At 50.5% G+C, this 22,239-nt stretch overlaps 1 protein-coding gene across 12 annotated transcripts; it reads left to right on the top strand.

The window, feature by feature from the left end:
- The first annotated feature begins 68 nt into the window (after positions 1-68).
- On the top strand, positions 69-18,031 carry ETV4 (ETS variant transcription factor 4). Of its 12 annotated transcripts, none has more exons than XM_080565354.1 (13): positions 69-467; positions 693-787; positions 894-987; positions 1,128-1,210; positions 5,910-6,032; positions 6,350-6,403; positions 9,272-9,398; positions 9,689-9,847; positions 10,211-10,455; positions 14,251-14,319; positions 14,693-14,865; positions 15,929-16,030; positions 16,143-18,031. In XM_080565354.1, the coding sequence occupies exons 1-13, from the start codon at positions 202-204 to the stop codon at positions 16,362-16,364; spliced, it is 1,812 nt and encodes a 603-aa protein (XP_080421480.1). In that variant the 5' UTR covers positions 69-201; the 3' UTR covers positions 16,365-18,031. The 12 variants fall into 12 exon arrangements, with proteins under 12 accessions (XP_080421480.1, XP_080421479.1, XP_080421475.1 ...); XM_080565353.1 differs by having other exon boundaries at positions 891-987; positions 14,696-14,865; XM_080565349.1 differs by having other exon boundaries at positions 891-987.
- Positions 18,032-22,239: the final 4,208 nt, after the last annotated feature.

Here is a 22,239-nt window from a genome sequence, read left to right as displayed (position 1 = left end):
CAGCGTCTGAAGAGAAACAACCTCAAGACTGTTTTAAAATGACTGCTGCGTGGGTGAGAATTGGCAGGCCTGGTCGTGTGCCCCGCTGGGTGGGAGTCAGAGCGCAGGCTGAGCACGCTGCCAGGCGCAGCTCGAGCTCCTCCGCAGCCTTTCATGAATGAACTTCGGGAGTTTTTTTATGAATGGGCGCTCCGTCCTTGAATGAACACCCGAGCGCCGCGCGCTGATTGGTCCAGGCGGCTAAAGCCACGCCCACTCCCCCCTGGCCGAGGCCCAGCGCGAGCTGGGATTGGCGGGCGTGCCCGGCGCAGGGCTTCATTCAGGGAGTCAATGAAACAAAGGAGCGGGGAGCCGGGCCGGGCGGGCGGCGATGCGCCAATGGGAGCCCGGCCCCGGGCTCACGGCGGCCTGAGCGGGCGGGCGGGGCTGCCCCGGGCTCCGCATGGGCCGGGAGCCGTCGCCACCGGGTGAGGCTCGGCCCGGGGGCTCGTCCCGGCCAGGCGGGGGGCTCGTCCCGCGGGTTCGTCCCGGCCAGGCGGCCTCGCTCCCGCCCGTTGATTCAAGTTTGGGGAGCGGTGAGGAGTCCCCCACCGGCTATACGGTTCCCCCCACCCAGTGGGCTGGCCTCGGCAGGTGCGGGAGGCTCAGCTCGTTGTTAGTTTCCCCCCCCTTGTGCCTCTACCCCCTCTCAGGTGCCCGCCGAGAGCCGGCAGCTCCGCGGAGGTAGCGCACGGGCGGCAGGATGAAGGGGTACCTGGACCAGCAGGTGCCGTTCACCTTCCCGCAGGTGAGTGGCGGCTCCGCAGGGCGGGGGGGTGGGAAGGGTTTGGGGGATCTGGGCCGGGAGAGCCCCCGCTCAGAGCCCCCGCGCTGATCCTCTCCTCCCGCAGCAGCCGCCCGGCCACGCGGGGCCCGGGTGCGGGGCTCCGGAGGGCGCTGGGAAGAGCCCCGTGGAGCCGGGCTTGCCGGCGGTGCAGGATTCGGAAGGTAAGGGGGGAGGTGGAGGGGAGGCTGGGGGTGGTGAAGGCTTCTGGGCAGGGAGCAGGTCCTCCCCCTGCGCCTCCGCCCCCACCTCCCCGTCCCGCCCGGCATCTCCGCCGCTGGAGCATCCTGCTGTCCCTCCCCAGCGCTCCACTGAGGAACCCTCTCGCTTTTCGTGCAGACCTCTTCCAGGACTTGAGCCAGTTCCAGGAGACTTGGCTGACAGAAGGTAGGCTCCTTCCCCTCGCTCTGTTTTGGTTTGTTCGGCTCTCGCTCGTTCGTCTTTCGGTGTTTGTTCTGCTCCTGCGCTTCGTTTGCCTAGCTCCAAACGCTGAGTGTTTTTTTTCAGACTTGCCAACCTCTGGGCTGTGTAAATGAAGAAGCATGAATCACACTATTGTGCTGGGTATTTGCTTATGAATGGAACTTGGCTGTTAGCCCGTTTTCCTGGTTACAATTTTCGTTTCAGTCTCTACTTGTAACTGGTTTGATTTTATGCTAATGTGTTGCTTATCTTTGTTAGTTGCCAAAACATTGATATTTTCTTAAACAAACAATAATCTGTTATTTTAATTCGGGGAACAAGGTGCTTTTCTTAGGATTTTTTTTTTTTAAAGATAAGTCTCTGAAAGGACCTTCCTGGAGTTTGTCTTTCTACATGCTGCTCAGTTTGAAGTCTAAATTGTTTTGCCTTTTGACTTCAAGGAAGAGGAAACTTCAAGGTCCAGAGAGTGCCGTTAATTCAAAGTGAAAGTGGTTCTAAACGGCATAATGAATTTGTTCTAATTCCAGTCCTACAAATGATCCCTTTTTCAGAAGAATTCAAAATGTATCCTCAAGTACAGACTTTTGATAAACATAAGAGCACTTAATGCATTTAGGTACTTGACAAATATTTAACAATAATAAAAAAATATGCATGGTATTTTGAGCAGGGTTCTTTCCTTGAATTCTTCAACAAGCGAAGGACAAACCTGTCAAACAGTTCTCTGTATTTTTTTCTAAAAACCCTCAAAAAGGTAGTAACCTAAGTAAGGTTAGTAAGAAAAAAAAAAGTGTTTTATGTTTTTTTTCAAATTAAAATGAAATGTCATTGATCAGGCAGCATTCAAGGGTGTGAGGACTGTAAGGATGCAAAAGGAATTATCTGGAGGCTCATCTGAGATTGAAACAATTTGCTAATTTGGAGCAGAAAAAGAGGTATTAATTGCTGGTCATCTATGAGATCTGCTGAGCGTGTGTGCTTGCTTGAGACTGGTTTCTCTTAAATCTTCAAAAACCTTGAGCTGCCGATGAGATTTGTTTGCCTCAGAGTTGGATCCTGGTAGACTTTCAATTTTAGGCTTTCTAATATTTTTGAATAGCTCCTTAATCCAAAGAACTTGTACACAATCACTACGATACGTCTGTCAGTAGCAGAGTGTTTGTAGAATGAATTCACCAGCACCCTGGGTGAAGGGAAGGTCATCGCAGGGTTTTGTAGCACCGAACGGAGAAAGGGAACCTGCTGTCATGTGATTGATAAATCGTAATGCAAACCTTAGAAGAAAAGTAGCAGCACGAAACTGTATTTCCTAATGAATACCTTCCGCTTCTGGTAAGAAATCTTTAGTGACTACTAGAGTGGAAGGAACTCTGGATTCTCCAAACAGCTTTGCCCTTTGCTTCCTGTCAGTGAATGGACTTTGTTTCCCTGAGTTCCTACCTTCTCACTTGATCTTTAGAAGTATTAATGCTCTGTAGCATCTTTTGTGCAAAGAATTTCAGGAACTTTGCCACTTCCTATGATTTTTTTTCTTTGCAATACATCCGGCAATTATGCATTGCAGTCTTGATTTTCTGATGGGGACAGCTGAGTCACAGAGCATCCCAACAGCTTGTCAAAACCACACGGCTCCGAATGGGCTCCAGGTTTCCCATTACCTGCTTTTGTGCCATAAACATGAAGAGCAATACCCTTCCCACAGCAGTCAGTGCTTCATAAAACTTAATGAGATTTTTTGATGGAAATGCAGAGAGATTTCTTGAAATTACTAATGAATCTTCAGAGCTGAGAAGACAAGATTTTAATAGGGACAAAATTAAATGAGGGTAGAGTCCAGAAGTAATAATCGTTAAACTATGGTAGATACAAAAGACTTCAGAGATGGTTTCATAGCAGGAGCTAGTTTGGAAAGGTCACAATAGAATCTGGAGGATAAAAACTTGTTGAAGGCTATTGTTTTTTTTTTCTGTTTTGGCAAGTAGAATTTCCATTCCCGTATCTTTTTGTCTTTATTAGATTAAAATTCCAGGGTGACAGCAAGAGAAACACTTGACTTTCTAGTAACTGGCAGTTGCAGTGCAAGAAATGCCCAGTGATAATATCTGTTGCATGCTTTCAGAAAATAGGAAGTGGGTTTCTTATACAGCTCATCACATCTGGTCACAGTCAAAGTGAGATTTTTGAGGAAATTCAGTGTGTGTTTTAATCATCTGGTTTATGACTTTAGACATAGGCATAGGGACCTATTTTCTCCCATGATGATTCCCACTCACAGGATTCTAACAAAAAAAAAAAAAGCCTTTTGAAGCAGGGTATTTAGCTATTTTGGCTATTTTATTTTATTCTATCTTAGGGTTATTTTTAAATTAAGGGGAAAAATAGGAAGGAAGCAAATATTAGATACAAATTTACAACAAGCATTCAGCCATATGCAAAGCGTTAATAAAACTTCAACCATGTATATACTTGAGTATATATGTATGAATATATTTTTAATGTGTGTGTGTGATTTCATTCATAGGGGTATCTTTGTTAGCTTTTTAAGAGTATTTTTAACAGTAGCAATTAACACCTGATTTCACTTTTGCATAAAATACTATCTGCATATAGATGGCTCTTAAAAGAAACAGATGCTTGAAAAACCCTAGGCCTTGTTACTAAAATTCTGAAGTCCTCATCTACACTGTTTTAACCAGAATCTGTTAGAATGTGACATGGAGCTGACAGCTGCACAGAAGTGATTCTTGGAGTGAGGTTGTCAGCAATGAAATGGGCAGTAAGCTGAGGAATCCAAACTCAGCTCCTGTGATGTGATCCCTGTTATTTCTCCTATTTTGATATCACTTTTTCAAGATAGTTCATAAAAGGGATTATGTAGGTTTGCTTCTGTTCCCCTCCTTTTACCACTTATGGTTCCCATTAGTTGTCATATAGGTTATTTTAAGGAGCAATGAGAAGAGCTTGGCTCCTTCCATTCTAATCCGCAGCCTGTCGTTAGTGCAGTATTATTCCCTGAGGTTTATTTTTGGCTTGTCTTGTCTAGCTCAGCTTCACGTGACTGAGATTACTGGGCTTCCATTCCTCATCTCCCTTTACTTTGACTACCTCACCTTTGCTTTAGAGCTAAGTGCAGTATTTTTGTTCGCTTTGCAATATCCCAAACTGGCTCTGTTGTGAACTAACAGCGACGCTATTCTCAGCAATAGTTTCTGAGAGATTTTGTGAAATAAGCATCTGCTGCAAGTTCTCCCTTCCCTGCAATTAAAGGGACATAAAAGTAATTGTTGGAAGTAATAAAATATTATTGTAACGCGACACGTGCCGTGGTTAAGGGTTCTCTCCATGGCAATTTCTCCTAGAGCCTACCTAGGTGCTCAGTTCTTTGTCGGGTCTGAATTCGCCACGTCAGCCGCTGTCTCTGGGTAGAGGAGGGCTCCTCTGGGGGTGGACTGAAGCCATGGGAGCGAAGGAAAGAGAGGAGCAAACCATTCTGTAGGAGGGCGTAAGCGAGCTCGGTCGTATTTACGGTCGAAAAATCTGAAGGAATTGTTTCCTCTGCAAATGTGCAAGGGCAGAGCTGATTAATGCTTCACTTGGCAAACGAGGGAAGCAGAAACCGGAGAACATGCGTAGCTGGCTTCTGTGAAATCAGAAGAGCTAGTAACCAAAACAAACAGAGCAGTACTAGCTGCGTGTACCAAAATGACTTAATTCCTATTATAACATTTGATTTTGTGTTAGAATAATCTGTCAAGGGCACCTGTGCATCTTGCAATAAAACTTTTCCCTCTTCTGGGCAGTTTCAGTATGTTTTAATTCCCTATTCTGAAATGGCTTCGAGGCAACCCGGGCGTGGGCTAAGGCCGCATCGAGGTAGGTGATCCATGAACGGGCTGATCAAAGCTGGAGATGAGAAAAGGCAGGCAGCTGCCTGCGGGCAGGTGAGCAATTCCATGTTCCAATGGAATATGGAATTCCAATATTTTAATTTAAAATAAGTATTTGAATTTAAAATAAGTATTTAGTCCAAAGAGTGATGAAGTACACAGGGGAAGGCTTTCCTCGTGTCTCCGATGTCGATGCTATGGGAATCTCTCACCAGCTTTTTTTTTACAGCTTTAGCAAAGTCTAGCCATGGAAATCAGAATTACTGAATGTGAACCCCTGGGTCATCCAGTGGCAACAAACTACAGACGGCGTGCTTGTGTCTGTTCATGCCACAAGCCTCTCCAGTTTGGCTACAGGAGGAGGCTTTAGGCCTGAAGCTTCTCAACATCATTGAGATGCTAATATTGTTAACGATTTGTCACCTTCAGCAACATCTTGTAGGGGGTGTGCTGCTGCCAGGTAAATGGGGCCTCTGCAGGCTTCCAGGTGTCTTTTAGACAGTCTTGGAAATACCAGCAAGGTTTAAGAAACCGCACTATTCTTGGAGTGGTGCTAACAGTGCTGTCCACAGGGCAGAGGCTTAGAAATAAGCTTTACAGCATTGATCACTGGGGAAAGAGCAGTGCTTTGTAGTCAGGCTTGCTCTTACATTTCCCACTTACAAAATCATACATACATGCACAGCGTTATTTATCATTTCTCTCTCCTGCTACCGGGTTATATTAATTTTTTTTTCTTCTGAAATATTCTCTTTCTGCCGATCTACATACTGTAGCCTATTCTGCTAGTGCCAAGCTATCCACTGCTTCTGGAGCTACTGAAAGGATTGTTTCTGTTGAAGGCATAGATGTTCCCCATTCTCAGTGCTCTGGCGTAACCCTGCCAAATCTATCAGCTGGTAATTATTTTCCCCCTGCTAAATGCTTAAAAATCTCTGCCTATTATGTTTCTAAGGAAAAAATGTGAGCTAATAAACTTGGTGTCCTTTTTCTCTCCAAGGTAAGAGAGCAAGAAAGTGGCAGGCTGATGCAGCACAACTGCAGGCAGAGGAATGGGATTCATTAATCCCAGAGGGAAAGTAGCCTTAGTCACTAAAGTGCATCCCCGCGGAAAGCTCAGATCTTTCCTGCATAGACTTATTTCTACCTTACTGTTAATTACACCGCGCAAAGTGCCAAATCTAATTCTCCTCTCCCTCTCTCCCTCCCCCGGCAGCTCAGGTTCCAGACAGCGATGAGCAATTTGTGCCTGACTTCCATTCAGAGAACCGTAAGTAGCGCAGGGGCGACGGACGGACGGACGGTGCATCTCGGCTGGTGCACCTCGGGGGAGAAGGGCAGGAGACACTTCACCCAAACGAATACGTAAATGCAACACGCAGGCATTGAGGCTGCAGTGCTCATCCCTGCATTGTTGTGACAAAGACAAGACACAAAAAAAAAGCTAACTCTCCCTGTCTAGACAATGTAAAGGTATGTGGGTGGTGGGAGCTACCAGTCCCTTACACAGAGTGCTTCCAGCAGATGTCTTGGTTGGTGTGTGTGTGAATAATTAGCTATCCCTGAAGAGCTTAGAAAGTGCATTTGTATGATATTCAAAGGCAGAATTTGAGCAATTGCCCCCCAGAACAAAAGGAAGGGGGCTGTACGTGGAATTCCAGGTGCTCTATGTGGAATTCCAGGTGCTGCGTGTCCCCGGGTGCTGCTCTGGGGCTCACCTGCGTGGCCTCTGGCTGAGCTCGTGCTGCCAGCACGGCCTCTCCCTGCCCCGAGGAGCCATCTGTTGAAAACACGGCACATGTTTGCACAGGGGCGTGTGAAGCACACCGCAAACATTTGCTCTGAGAGCTGGGCACAGTGTTCACCTTGCAGAGGAGCCGAGCGTTGCGCAGGTCCGGGCGTGGGTCTAGGAACCTTCCCCACTGGTGCTGTACAACAATTCCTGCTCTTCTCACGCTGGGCCTGCTTCAGCCGGTCCTCACAGCGTGCTGCCAGCTCAGATGGAGCCTGGTGCTGAGCTGACCAAGCCTACACACTTGAAATTAATCCAGACCGTTCGGAATAGCTGCGGGAACCCGGAGCCTCAATTTCAGCGGCATGTCAGGGCTGCGAGAAGATGCCTCCCCATCCTCTGGGCACACACGCCTGGCAGCTCAGGGAGCAGAGGTGCTCCTTTAAAGCTGCTGCAGTCGATTTTGCTCTCCCATGCCAATGCCCCTCTCTGCCTGGGGCACTTTTCCCTGTGAAAACCAAAATGAAGCGCTTTGACGCGGTGTTCTCGCCTACCTCCTTCCCCGCCTTGGCTCTGGCGTGCTCTCTGAGTCATGCAGCTTGTTTCTTCCTCTCTTTGACCTAGAACTGAGGAGAGGGCTGCTCCCATGTTTCACTCCGAATGAATGAGCCAGTTGTAATGCGATAGCCTGTTCCAGCTATTAGGGGCCGGAAAGAATTGGCTGCTCCTAGCACATTTAGCTTCTCGAGGCTTCAATGGAGCTCAGTGTACTGGACAGAGCTTTTTTTTTTTGCTTTTTTTTTCTTTCCGAAGCCTCAGCCAAAACATCAGCATTTTTAGATGGGTTCTGTCCATCCCTTTTACTCTGCACGCTGAAAAGAGCTGCTCAGGGCTGGCTGTGGGAGCCCCTTGTCCCTGAGGAGGAGCAGAGCCAGAAGCAATACGAGGCTCTGGTCTCTTATGGATGGATTTATTCCTACTGATTGTGCCGGGCTGTTTGGAGCCGTTTGGGTCCTGGTGTGATGCAGAGGGTGAAGACAGGCTTTCCTGGGGTAGGCTGAATCCCAAGGCAGGCAAAAGGAGTCAGACTTGTGGTTTGTTTTTTTTTCCTTTCTTGCTGAGAAAAACTATTTTTGGGAGGTGTGTTGGCAAACTGAAGTGGCCAGAACCTCCTGTGCTGAGAGAGGCAGCAGCATTTTTGCTAGCAGCCTGCTACGGCGCTTCTGAAGGCGCAGAGAGGATTTGCAGGGAGCAAGAGCTGTCCTGAGGGTGGCTGCTGCTCATATGGCTTGGGTTAGTGCTGAAAGAAACCCAGCAAAAGTATGAGCTATACGAGGTATTTGCAGCTCAGGATGTGACCTTCCACCCTTGGAACTGTAATCACAGCTCTGAGCATCCCACTCCTCGTAAGCAGCGTTGTGTCAGCCCGAGAGGTGGGAGTAAACTGGCAAACGGGGACCGCAGCGAGCCTTAGGAAGAGCTTACGGTTTTGATTTGGAGGACAGACCTCTCCCTTGTTTGAAAAACAAGCCTAGACCTGTGTACCTTTCTGGGTTTACTCTTCTTTCCTTCCCAAGTGTCAGCAGCCTCCTAACAGCAGTAGCAGAGCCCAGAGGCAAAGGCAGAAGATGCTTACCGTGCCCTGCAGCCAGGATGAGGTTTTCTGATGAACTAGTGAAGGAAGTTTTGCTCCCTGCTGGATTTAATTAAGCACAAGAAGTAACAATACCCACATCCTGGTGCTGTAAACTGCAGCCCACGTTTGTTATTCATGAAACTCTAACCAGCCCAGAAATATTCCTCCTTGTACGCACCAGGAGGGAGGCTGCGGAGAGGACCTGCAAGCTGCTCTTCCAGCTTGGAGGTGGCTTATAGTGAAAGTGGGGACTTGGAAGTCAGGTTTCTGCTTTGTACTCTGCTTTAACACCGATGTAGCTCTTCTGGAATAGCTAATATAAAATAACATATAATAATATATCTCTATAAATTGGTTAGTGCTTCTGGAAATGCTACTTCTGCGAGGTGTCTGTGTGCAAGGTAGTCTGGTGACAGCCTGTAATAGGATGCAATGTATATAATGGTATTTTCCCACGGAAGGCTTTCAGCTCATTAGCTTTGTCTGCGAAAACCTTCGTTTATTGTCCTACAAGACAAACTATGCTATCAGGAAATCTGCAGCGCAACATCATAGAAGTATGTTAGAATTTAATGTGGTGTTAACATGGTAATGCTGCCCACAAGACTTGATTACCAGGTGTGTTAACAAAGGAGCACTTTGCATAACACAAACCAAAGCTTTGCTTTTGTGTGCTCAAAAATAGGATTTTTGAGGCAGGGGACTTGTTCACGGGACTCTCTCTGTAACCAAGAAAAGCTTCAACTGGATTTTTCACATCTCCCCCACAGTAGCTTTTCACAGTCCTCCTGCTAAGATTAAAAAGGAGCCGCAGAGTCCCTCCTCGGACCCCACGCTGTCCTGCAACCACAAGCAGCCATTCCAGTACCGCAATGGCGAGCAGTGCCTTTATGCCAGGTAACGCCGCTTCCCCAGGCGCCTACGGGGAACTGTTTCTCTAAAACAAAGAGCTACCACGTTATCTGATGGGGTGGTGTCACCACCATCTGGCCTGGCTGCTGGGTGAGGGGGGGGTGTGCTGCGGTACAGATCACCCCGGGGTTGGTATCTCCAGTGCGTGGGGTAGCTCGGAGCCATGGGGAGGGGATCTGGGCCAACACCTTCTCGTTTCCCTATTGCTGTCCTGTTGCTGAGAGCAATATTGACTGCAGAACTGTAACGCTGCGATATCCGTTTGACTGTCCCAGTGCCTATGATCAGCCCAGACAAGTCGGAATCAAGTCCCCCGACCCAGGAACCCCGATACAGTCACCGCTCCAGCAGTTCCCTAGACAGGACCGGAGCTTCCTGACCCCTGCGGGGCCACCCCACCCCACATCCAGCTGTGGATACCTCATCGAAAACAGGTGAGTTCCTGCTAGGAGGAGCAGCTGCTGGCCAGGCTTTGGTGGTTCAGCACAGGAGGGGCTGCAGCATCTGGATCCAACTGCTCAGCTTCCAACAACCTCAGGATCCCAGGAAAAAAAAAAAAATAAATAACTAAAGCACCTGGGACCCACAGCTGCTGCTGCTGCCTGGGGTTTGAAGAGGAAGCCTACAGCACTGAGCCCACCCTGGCAAATGCCTACTGCTGGGTCCCTTCCTTGCCCCATGCAGCTCCTCCAGCCCTCGTAACAAGCAAAACAAGGCAGCTTGCCCCCCCTGAGCAGCCCCCCTGCAGCTCGGAGAGCCAGGCAAGCAGCCATCCCACGGCCTCTCCCCTCTTCCAGCTCTGCCTACCAGCCGCCCGTGGAGATGTGCCGCTCCTTCCCCTCCTCGCAGGGCATGGCCCGAGAAGCCCCCGTTGGCTACCAGCGCCAGCTGTCCGAGCCCTGCCTCCAGTACCCTCCGCAGGGCTTCAAGCAGGAGTACCACGACCCGCGGTACGAGCAGGCAAGCCAGGCGGGCAGCAGCTGCCAGTACCCAGCGGCCGTGGTGATCAAGCAGGAGCAGGTGGACTACGTGTACGACTCAGGTATAAACCGGGTTTTGTCTTCGGGGGGGTGTGTGGTCTGGGAAACTGGCTGTGGAGTAGGAAACACAATTAATTTGGACTGCTTAGTGTGCCCAAGAGAAGCTCGGGACGTTCACTGCCCATACAATGTTCTGGGAAGACATTTCTGATAGAGTGGAAACGAGATACAGGAGCTCGAAGGTGGTGTTAAACCTACTCAGAGTAGATTTAAGGCATGTTTTTATTTTATTTTTTTTTCCTCAAGGGAATAAGCAGCCTTTAGGGGAGACTTTGCAAATTCTTAGTTAACCCAGAACAACTCGGGTTATTCTCAAGGGTATTTTAATAGCTCTGGAAATCAAACTTTTTTCCTTGTCTTGTGGTGAAGGTGAAGGTCTTCAGACAAAAGCTGCTTTTGACAGTGTGATGTTAAGCAGCTTTTAAGTTAAAAAATGATCTCCTGGCCCACTGCTTTCCAGTGAAGCTCAGGAACTGCCAGACAGTGCTCATCATGATGTCCCAGTCTGTCTGGTGAAGTCTGAACCGTTTTTGTCCTGCCCATAGCCCTGCCAGGCTGGATATCAGAGCAGCACTGGCATGTAAGATCACGTTCATCAAAAGCTAAATCTGTAAAGCTTGATAAAGGTGCACGGTGTTTGTAGATAACGAACATGGAAAATGATCATGCAACGCCATGCCTCGTCTCAGCCAGGCTGGATCACTGCGTTAATTAATAATGGCAATTCCATTTCCATTAATGGAACCAGCCCCGGCTTCTTGGCTGGAGCCCTGACTCCTGCAATCTCTAAAAACACTTTGGCACCTGGCCAGCCCAATGCATTTGGGAGGTTTGGACAGAAATCTTGCGTTCTTAGATATATTTTTATCTGGTCAGATAATGCTGATCGTTCTGGTTGGATTCCAAAGATGAGCCCTTAAAGGAAAGGAGCTTGCTCATGGGGGTTGGCTGAACTCACTGAAGGACTGGCAGAGAAAGTGGGATCAGGGCTTCTGCCTCACGTTCACTTTCTGCCCTAGGAGTATCCTAAGGTTCTCTGACATCTCCCTAGCAATGTATAGCTGCTGCCGCAGAACAGGCAATGATGCACATGAAAATGTACAGCAAAGGAAACAGTTTGCCCCATTAACAAGAAATCCTGTGAGCCTCTGCTCCAGGTTTGTGCTGCCCAGTTCCACGATTTGGATTATGCCTGGTGCACATTACAGACGTGCAAACAAACGCACAGGGATGGACATAAGCAGAGAAACTTTCTCCTAGCTCAAGGCAGTTAGAGGACGGTTCATGCCATGTAACTTAGGAGCTTGAAACTCCCTCATGTCTTTGTATTTAATGTTATGGGGTGGTCTCACTATTCACGTAAATGTCAAAAGCTTATGAAGGACTTGGTTTCAGTAAAAACACCCCCCCAGGGGAATAGGCTTCACAGGATACTATGCAGTGTGTAAAGAGGTCTTTTTTCTCGCTTTAAATTTACCTTTGTCTGTCCCCCGTTCACGTGTCATAAGAGGCCTCACAAACAGAGGAACACAGAGATGAATCTAAACACTATTTCTACTCACTTCATATGGATGTCATTCAGAAACCGTAGCAGTGACTAGGTAAAAGTCCCTAAACCAGACGAATTAATATGCTGGAGAGCTCTGTGCAGTGAGCTCCACCACCAGCCACTGAAAGTTTCCCACTCACGACACTAGAAATGGAGGAGAGGGTGTTCTGGTTTCACAGGGAGTTTTGGCCTTCAGGGGGTTGTGTGGGCCGCTAGGTAGCAGAAAGGGAGAAAAGTGAGGTCAGCTTTAACGGATTTACACCAAAAACCTTCTGTAAATGACAGCAGAAAGGAAGGAATCAAATATCTTGGAGCCCGTACAGAAACCCCATCTCGGATCCCCGCAGCAGGAGGTGACCTTCGAACCCCGGCAGAGGAGAGGGGCGCTGGGTGCAGGGGTTGTGCTGCGCGACCCCGAGCTGCGGCTCACGGCGCTGCCTGGCCCCGTGCCTCTTCCCTGAATCCCTGAATGGAGGCAGAGGAATTTCATTCACAAAATGGAGGCGTCGGGAGATGCAGCGCTCCCAGCCCGGCTGCCCGGGGATCAGCTTTCACCGCTGACAGCGGCTGCTGCTGGAAACCCGAGTGCTGCTCCCCGCAGCAGCTCCCCGAGAGAGCTGGTGCCCCGTGCGAGATAAACCTGCTCTGTTCTGACAAACAGATCCTAAAGGCTAAAACCAAAAGAGGCTGAAGAGACTCGGGTGGCTAACAACAGCCTGGCCCTTTCCAAATGCGTGTGAGCATGGAGCTGGGTCTGAGCTGTCTGAGCTACGTGTGCTGAGCTGCCTCGGGCCGAGCCAACCTCCACCTGCTGCTTCCCATAGAAACAGGGCACACAGAGCGAATAGCAGAGACTTCGGAGGATCACAATAGAAATAAAGTTTATAGTTCCAAAAATAGCTCTCTAGACACCAGAGCAATCAGGTAATTCTCTTATATTCCACGAGGGATAAATCTTATTTTTTTTTTTTCTGCAGACCTGTCCAAAGACTTGCTGCCCTGACATCACTTGCCCGATACGCTGTTCTAGAGGGAGTGTTGCTTCTGGTGTCCTGGTGTTTTAATGGACACTTTGAATTTGGTCACTTTAGCAGAAATAAATACATAAAGAAAAAGCTCCCCCGAGAGTAGGGAATACATCTCTGCTGATACTACACTTTCACTGGGTCCTTCTGTCCAGACAGGGGAAGAAAATGTGCAAACCCCGAAGAATGCTTTTTTGAGAGTAGTTTATGATTGTAATAACGCACAGTCTGTCAGCTCAGAGTACCCTTCCGCCCTTAGCATCAGCAAAATGTCTGCTGAAGACAATGGCTTTACACAGGAGCACGAAGGATACGAGGTAAATCTTTCCAAAGCTCCCTGTTACAGCTTCCATTTCGGCTGCGGACAGAAAATAGGTTTGTTTCAGAAAATGTGGGATTTGGAAACAAGATATAGCGGATATAAATTACCATGCCCAGGCAATGATACATGCTGCACAGAGGTCTTAAAAAGACCTGCTCGTTTGCAAACTTAGCTGAGAAAATGTAAAGGCAAAAATAATCTCTCTGGGAGAACTCCCTATCCTGATGGGAAGAAGCCAGGGAGATGTAAGATAGGAAATTTCTGAGATGTTGCCTGTAGAAAACATTCAGATGCTGCTGCTCTCTATTAACGCCTTTATAATGCCCCCTGGAAAAATGTAATGCCCTTCACAGGTGAGAACCTGTGAGAACAGTAGCAGGGCACAGAGCTCAAGCTTAGTTTGAGGTGACTGAGCGAGAGGAATCATGCGAACCCAGCCTGTTGTCCCAGACTGTCCCAGAATTTGCGTTAAGGGTGGCAGGCAGGTGACTGGCTGTTCTGCAAGAAACCGTGTGGTACCATCCCAAGGATTTACCCGGCTAATTGTGATCAAAAGCATGGAGAAGCTGAAGTTTGTCGTGGCATGGCTGTGGTGTAAAAGGGACCGGTCTGTCACTGCCCTTTAGGAGGGCCCTGAGCGGGTGTTGGTTTGACGGCTGCACTTAGGTACCCACCTCCGGAGAACAGGCTTGTTCTGCCTCCTGTGCTTTGCAGTGAAATCAGTTTAATTGTTCTGTAGCTGTTCCTCGATGCCTTTCCGTGTATATAAATATTGAGAGTTACCCAAACTATCTGAATATGTGAGGAACTCAGCGATTGTCATCCCTTCCCTGCGCCGCATTGCGCTCTGCTGCTCCCCTGTCCCTGTCCCTGACAGCCTGCGTGGCTTTTTCTCTTTCAGGCTGCAGCTATGACAAGCAGATGAGATCCTTCTCTGACGATGTCTGCGTGGTTCCAGAAAAATTTGAAGGTCAGAGAAAACTAACTTCTAGTTTTGCTGTGAGACAGGGTTATTCAGCATCTTTGCTAGCCGCTTGACTGCTGTCCGCGTGGTTCATTGCGCTGTGTTTTTGCAGGTGTGTTAGCTGTGGCTCGTACTGCCTTTTTGGCATTTTGTGCTTTTTTAGCAGCAAAGGCCTTCTGGCATCCGTAGATTAATTGTGAGGTGCATCAGAGCTCCTTCTAGAAGAGCTACTGGTGAATTTGCTGCTCTGGTTTATGTGAACTGAAATATTCTGGGTGCGTTTTTGTGAAATCGCTTTCTTTGCAACTGTCTTTTTTTTTCTTTCTTTTTTTTTTTTTCCCACTGTTACCCTTAGAAACAGCTTGTTTCTCCTTCTCAGCAGGAGACATTAAGCAGGAGGTTGGAGGGTACCGGGAAGGACCTCCCTACCAGCGACGGGGATCTCTCCAGCTCTGGCAATTTCTTGTGGCTTTGTTGGACGATCCGACCAATTCCCACTTCATCGCCTGGACTGGAAGAGGCATGGAGTTCAAGCTGATTGAGCCAGAGGAGGTGAAACCATCTAGCTTCTCCGCAGGCTCAGGGGAGCAGCTGCTGGTTCTGAGCATGCAAATGCCCAGGTGGTTTTCCTCTGCCCTGCAAAGGCTCCTGCCTCCCAGGGGCACTGGCTAAACCCTGCAGCAAGCCCAGGTTTTTAGAAGAGGTCCAAGCACCTGGGTGACACCCGTGTCAGCTTGAACAAAGGCTGGCTGTAGGTTTAGGGTCTCGGCAATGCAGCGAGCCAAATCACCCTGTCTCCACTTCCCAACGCACGACACGCTTCAGTCCCCAGCTCGCAGTGATCCGTGCTGTCTCCTCATGCTCCGTGCCTGAGGCTGGCATTGAGGTTTGGGGTTTTGAGCCCTACTGATCACGGAAGCTTTCATGAAAATCTGAAAGAAAGCACGGCCTAGTCTAAAGGTATTTCAGTATCAAAAATAATATTAACTAAGGCGCCATTTCTAATGTCACCATGTTTCCAAAAAAAAAAAACAAACCACAAGCCAACCAACCAAAAAACCAATTCCACCTGGCGATGTTCAGGAGACTTTTGGAATGTGTTCATATCTGATTAGAGCTGCTTGTAGCCCTGTTCTTGCTGCATACCACCTTTTTGGGCACTTGCCAGCACAGGTGAGTTGTTTCGGTGGGCTGACCTGCTTACAAGAGATTCCTCGGCCTCGTGGACAAAGCTGAGCTCCACGTAGTAGGAGTAAGAGGTGCGTTGCTCTTCCAGTGGAGGAGGGCTCCCGGTGAACTTGTCTGATTCTTGCAGATCACGTGTAGCACAGGATGAAGCAGTCCTTTAACATGTCAGAGTACTGGAGGATGAGAAGTGGGGGCAGCAAAACCGAGCTCTGCTATGGCAGGAAAAACGTCTCTGCTTCAGTCTGAGTTCTGCTCTCCCTCTTGAAGAGCTGCTAAACAAATATCGAGCCTATTACTTAAATGTTATAAGGGTTGATATGTGCTTTGGTGTGGTCCTAGTCCTCAAAACAGAAACAGCTGGGTAACGGCCTTCTGCCCTTGGGCTGGGCTCACAGACATCCACGTGCTTTGTGGCTTTATCCTGCAGGTAGCCAGGCTGTGGGGGATCCAAAAGAACCGGCCAGCCATGAACTACGACAAGCTGAGCCGCTCCCTTCGCTACTATTACGAGAAGGGCATCATGCAGAAGGTCAGTTTGCAAAGCAGCCTCTTGTGAGGCTCTGATGGTTTTGCTAGGTGGTTTTGCAAGCCCGCTCTGGTGCCACCCGTGTGCCTGCAGGATTCTCCTCTCTTCCCCGCAGGTGGCTGGGGAGCGCTACGTGTACAAGTTCGTGTGTGAGCCCGAAGCCCTGTTCTCTCTGGCCTTCCCCGATAACCAGCGGCCGACTCTGAAGGCCGAGTTTGACCGGCAGATCAGCGAGGAGGACACGGTGCCTCTGTCTCACCTGGACGAGAACGCCCCTTACCTGCCGGACCTTGGGAGCCTCCCCCCGCAGCTTTATGGCAAAGGCTACACCTATTAGTGCTGCTGGGAGCCGGCTGCCACCCCTGCTTGTGTATATAAGGAGATGTCTGGTTAGTATTCAATCCGTATAGGCATTTTCCCAGGCCAGCCTGAGGCTGCACTGAACGGCGAATACCTGCCGCGGTCAGGAAGAGGGTTGGGGTAGATGTGTGGATAACCAGCTGGCAGCTGACAGGGATCCTGGGTGCTTGCAGTGCCACCCTCGTGTTTGGCAGGATGGGACCGGGTCTCAGCGATGCAACCGTCTTCCGAGCAGGGCAGCCGCAGCTTCAGCAGCACCTCGGGTGGTTGCTGCCTCCGGCCAAACTCGCCTGCTGAGCCCCTCTCTTTGGCGAGATGTTCTCCTGCTCAGCTTTTTCTCAGCTATGAGGATGCTACAGTGCTGCTGCTGGCTCTGCTCCTCTGGTCCTGAGCCTCTGGATGCCCCGTCCTCAGCAAGGGATGGTTCGGACCTGCACGGACTCACCTCTGCAAGGCCAGCCTTGCCTTCACCCCAGAGGGCTGTGCCACGGATCAGACGCCTTCCCTGTGGACTGCTCTGTGGGAATGGGGAACGCTCGTCCTGTTTGTGCATGCTCCTGCCTCGTCACCTCCCTGCCCATAATATTCCCTGCCAGGGCTGTCTGGTATGTTGGTGCTCTGTCTGAGCAAGGCAGCTGGAGACGGGGGCCAGGACGAGAGAGGGCCTGGAGCACGCAGCCCTGCTGCAGCGCAGGGGAACTGCAGAGCTGCCTCATGGCGTGTTTCTGGGGTGCAGGTCAAAGCCAACGTCACCGCCAGGTGGGGGGATTGCAGCAGGCAGCCAGCCCTGGGCCACCAGTCCCTCTGAGTGGCGTGGTTATTCCAGCCCGAACGATTTCTACAGCAGTCCTCGGGAGCTGTGAAGAGCTGGCAGGCTCCCGGGCTTGGCTGGAAAAGCAGCTGAGGCGAGAAAAGAACCTGGTGGGGCAAGTTAAGAAAGAGCTATACAAAGGGACCTAAACCAGAGTTCTTAAAATTTCTATTTAGACTTAACCACTGCAAGTGTTTGCCTGTTTGAAGGAAATTCTGCTGCGCTGGGAGGGCAGATACCTCTGCAGCCAAACGCAGCGCGTGCAGTTGAACCACTCTTTGCCTGGTTTTCCACAATAGTGAAAATTTACAACGGGCACCACATCCCCAGTGAGATGTGCCATGCTTTTTAATTAGGTGCTCCGGCCGTGCGCCCAGCTAGACAAGGAGGGGTACAGTGAACCCATACAAAAAAAAAAAAAAAAGCCTTTTTCCCTCAGCTTTGGATTGACGTCCTCTTTGCTGAATACGGAGCCTTGCCAATGCCTGGAGAGAGAGGAAACTGTGTGTTGAGTGAAAGCCCGATTTCCCCCACTGCCTCACCCCTGCATGGCTAATACCAGCCCTGCCAGCCTTGCTCCTGGGCCCGAGGCCAGGGAAAGCAGCTCTCCCTGCCCCAGGCGAGGCCGGGGACGTGGGGCAGCCTCCTCTGCTGCTGCCTCCTTGTGCCCAGAGCCCCGGGCAGCTCCTGGCCCTCCTGCCTTGCCCTGCTCCCACCAGGTGCCTCTGGTGTCCCAGAAGCGAGGGGGAAAGGAACCCTGCCATTGGTATAATCTGCCTTTACTATTTATGAGTGTAAAAATACTATAATTAATAAATTGGTCTATGTCTTTGGCCAGCGGCCCTTCATTCAGCCCCTGGCTGGTCCTCTCTTCCCCTCCGCGCTGGGTTTGCCCAGCTTGCAGCCCTGGGCAGCTAAGCGAGAGTGTAGGGAACGGGGCTGGCTTCTGGATTTTGGTGGTGTTCCAGAAACAAACGCTTCCCTCCCTGGATATCCTCCCAGGATTAACTCCATCCTAGCTGAAACTGGGACACAGGCAGTCACACTCGCAACCCAGCCTCAATGCTCCCCCTGGCACCCAACCTCTGGCTGCAGCGAGCGCTGCCCACGCTCCCGCCCTGACCACGCACCAGCCACTGAGATGAGCTCCGTGGTTTTAATTAAAGCAATTTCTCCTTGCACCTCGTCTCTGTCTTGAGCACACGGTTATACAGGCGTGGAGGGGCCCTGTCCTGCTGCATCTGCCTCCTTCCTCAAGGCAGGCAGATGTTTCCGAGGGAAGCGTTCATGGTAATGAAAAGCTAAACTGTAGGTGTGGGATGGACCCTGCCGTGTTACTCTTATTTTCCAACAAATGCAGCTGGTAGCTTGCTTTGGTTTGATAGCTCCTTCTGCAGGATTCCCAAAGCGTTTTGTGTTTGTTGGCTGCTATTCTTCGGGCTACCCTCTCACCCAGCCACCCTTCCTTCCAGAGAGGGAATTCAGGGGACTGATCCCCCTCTGCCTGAAATTGGAGCCCCACGTTTCGCTCGGATTTGTCGAGTCAGTGCTCAGATCGATACCGCGCGGAGCAGTTCTGGGAATCGGCGAGATCAGGTTCTCAGAACTGAAGGGCGGTGACCTCCGAAGGGCAGAGATTTATAACAGCAGCTCGGAGAGCAGGGAGCCTCTGAACGCACCCTGCTCCCCGTTCAGCACGACAGAAGAGGCTGCTGCTGCGGGAAAGGTCCTGGGGGTGACAGCCGAGTGTCACCAGGTCTTGTGCTGCTCCTGGAAGTGCCGGCCCCGTCCCACCACATGGGATTTTTTAGCATCGCCCCCCCCAGTTATTCATATTCACGTGCCAAAGTTGCTAAAACTTCTGCAGGCGGCAGCGCTGCCCTTCCCTGCGCCGCATGCGTTTGGCACATCGGTGGGGAGAGGCGCACATGGCGGTGCCAGCACAGCATGGACGTCCGTGTCCCTTCCCCACAGAAACTCACAGCACAGCTTTGCCCCACATCAGACAGGTGGGAGAGGTGAGAAAGACAGCACTTGTCACAGAAAACCCTCTAACGATGGGGTTCTGCTCCTAACAACACTGACACTTGGATGCAAATATACCGAATATTCTCACACTTTTTGCTATAGTTCACTGATCATATTCAAGATTTCTCTGAGTGGCTTATTTCTCTCTGATGCTTTGGGACCAGCTGGAAATAAATCCTCAGCAGGCCTTTCTTTCTAATGTCATTTTTTTCTAGCTTTATTTTCCCCCCCCTCCTCCCAACGTGCTTGCTGTTGTAACCGCGGCCTTGCTGTTACTCCGCCGATAGCCGCAGCCCAGAGCCCAGCAGGACGAACCATAAATCCCTTACCCAGGACGCGATGCAAAGTTCCTTTCTGGCCATAGTAAATAATTAACATGTAACATTACAGCATGTCCCAGATGTACGCTCAGCGTGTGCTGTCTAGGGCAAAGGAATTAGCCCTAACAGGTTGCAAGCAGAGCTGAATCATCTTGAGAACCGCATCGACAGGATTTTCTGAGGCAATTTGTTGAGGCTGACCCAGGAAATATTTCTATTGACAGCCTTCATGCCCTGAAATAAGTACGAGTGGTGATAATTAAGGGCAAGGGCAGCAGCAATTCTCCCCTTACGGGCTGAGCACTGACCAGGAAGGCAATAGGGTCAGCTGAAAGTGTTTTATGCAGAAAAAGCTGAAGGCAGAGCCAGCTGCAGCAGATATTCTTTTGCTGCTTTGGTGCTGGTCCTGTCCCCCAGCACGGAGCATCGAGCACCGCGCTGGACAGACGCATTTCACACCATTACACCAGCCACGGAAAAGCACAGATAACTCCAGGGGCAATAACACCAGGACATTTGACTCCTTGTAATGTTTTATGGACGTATAACACTCCTGAAAAAGACATTGGCATTAGTTTTGCCAATATGCTCGAGAGATTCGCTCTGATAAATGAATCGGCCCTAATGACACCCATGCACATCTCCCCATCCTCCCCTGCGTTGGAATCACGGTAACGGTGTAATCTGCCACGACGCTGGAGCCCATTTCGCACAATTAATATTGATCCCTCAGCGCCTTGATGGCTGAGAGACCGAGGAGACGAAGCGCCCGCCAGCATGCTAAACATGGGGGTGGAGGAGAGCGGAGGAACCAGCCTCGACAGGAGGCTGCCCCTCGGTCCTCCCCCCCAAAATTTGCTGCCCCAGAGCACCGCGTGCCCCTCACTTGGGGAAAAAATCCCCTTCATCCCCTGCTCCCTGCAGCCAGGGACAGCCACATGCAACCTGCTCCTCTCCCAAAAAAATCCTTAGCAGAGCCCAGCCTCCAGAGCTGCACTCTCCCAAGAGAGTGGCTGAACCAAGGGATATCCACGCACCTCGGGGGGATTGCCGCTTGCTCTGCTCGGGGGATTAATAACTGTTCTCTTGGCCCTCCTGGAAATAGGGGCAGGTAGCAGGTGAGAAAGCAAAGCAGCAGGAAGGGAGGGATCACGGGGGAGCTCGTTAGCTGCAGTAGCTAATGGCACCCGACGTGCCTCGGAGGTTGGCCGCTGTGCTGCTGCCTGGTGCCACCTGTTTCCATTTCCCTCCGTTAGCTTCGCGCCTGCTTCGGAGGCAGTGCCACTGCTGCCCGTTTTGCTTTGATCCTGTAGGACAGACGGACAGACAGACCGATTCCCCTCAGCCAGGGTTACCCAGGCACGTCCCACTGGCTGACGTGGCACCTACTGAACTGATTTCTATCTACTTGAAGATTTTGACATAGTTAAAAAAAAAAATTAAATCCCAGTACAAACGAATTAAAAATCTCGAGTTATTAAAGGGAAAAATGGTTACAAAACAGCCCGGCAGATACAGCGTTTTCAGCCCATTTGCAGGAACATGTAACAGGAACAGAGGAATTATGAAATCCTCCCACTTCTGTTAAGAGAAAAACAGCAAGAAATCAGCACAGCAAACCTCACGAGCATCTCAGCGGAGACGAGGAGTGCCTGCGCCGACCGCTGGTGCCTGCAGAGCTGCTGGGAGGTCTCCCAGGTTCTGCTCCTTGCGAGGGTCCCTCGGGGGCTGTTCTGGGGAAGGGCAGACCCCTGCCTGTGCCAGGCTCGGGGGCTGCACCAGCGGGAGGCTGCTTCACCCCCCCCAGCCTGCCTTCCCCCTCTCGTTTGCAAGCCAGCGTGGGGCCGAGCAGGTAACCTGCAGTCCTGTGGGTGGTGGCGGCCGGGTGGTTTCCCCTCAAACCCTAAATCCTGGCTGCAGAAGCGGCCAAGGATAACCCTCAGCGAGCCCCAGAGCTTGCAGGTGAGCCCAGCCCAGAGGGGAAGGGAGAGAAACCCTGTGTCCAAAGTGCTTCAGGTGAAAACCAAACCCCCCGCCCCGGGTGGCTGTGAGCGCACCTCAGCTTTTCAGGGAGGTAGAGGGGTAGAGCAGAGCAGGAGCTTCCAGCACATACGCGTTTAAGTCTTAAATGGACGTGGTAGAGAACCGAGCAAAGGCAAGAGAGGCACAAGAATTTCTCAGGCTTCTCTCGACACCCGATAGATTTTGTTTCCTAAACTTGAAGAAAGTCTAACGCTGGATTTCCACCAGGTTTTTCAGACACTGCAACAGCCCCAGGTGGTGGGAACTAACGGTCCCACTCCGAAACAGCCGGGATCTGCCACCGATCACGAGCCAATTCACTCTCACCTCCTCGACCTTTTCCTGGTAAAAGGGGACTATTACTGAGCGCAGACAGGAGATTTTTCTCCATTCCACTGAACTCTCCTTTCCATGCAGCGTGCAGAGCGGATCCGTGTTTGACGGACCCACTGGCCTGCCAGCTACGAGAACTCCCCCATCCTTTTCAATCCAAACAAAGCAGCACCACCCCGCTTCAGCACCTCACGGGCACCGACGGACCGGCCCGAGGATTTATGGAGGCTGCAGAACACGCGCATACAAAACACACATCGGCTAAAAACAGATCCTCGCTTACTATATTCCCCGCTGGATTGAAGGAACAATGCATTCATAAATGAAAAATTCCACAG

The sequence above is a fragment of the Anser brachyrhynchus genome (genome assembly GCF_964034855.1).
Source record: "Anser brachyrhynchus genome assembly, chromosome: 22".
Classification (NCBI taxonomy): Eukaryota; Metazoa; Chordata; class Aves; order Anseriformes; family Anatidae; genus Anser; species Anser brachyrhynchus.
The sequence above is the reverse complement of the archived record's forward strand: the minus strand, read 5'-3'. Positions and strand labels throughout refer to the sequence as shown.

What these genes read in the sequence shown, in the direction of transcription:
- ETV4 (XM_080565349.1), top strand. Translation starts at nt 202, where the DNA reads ATGAACACCCGAGCGCCGCGCGCTGATTGGTCCAGGCGGCTAAAGCCA. An exon ending in CCTGCCAAATCTATCAGCTG is followed by an intron (nt 6,033 to 6,349) that starts GTAATTATTTTC and finishes CTCCCCCGGCAG; the next exon opens with CTCAGGTTCCAGACAGCGAT. An exon ending in TGACTTCCATTCAGAGAACC is followed by an intron (nt 6,404 to 9,271) that starts GTAAGTAGCGCA and finishes TCTCCCCCACAG; the next exon opens with TAGCTTTTCACAGTCCTCCT.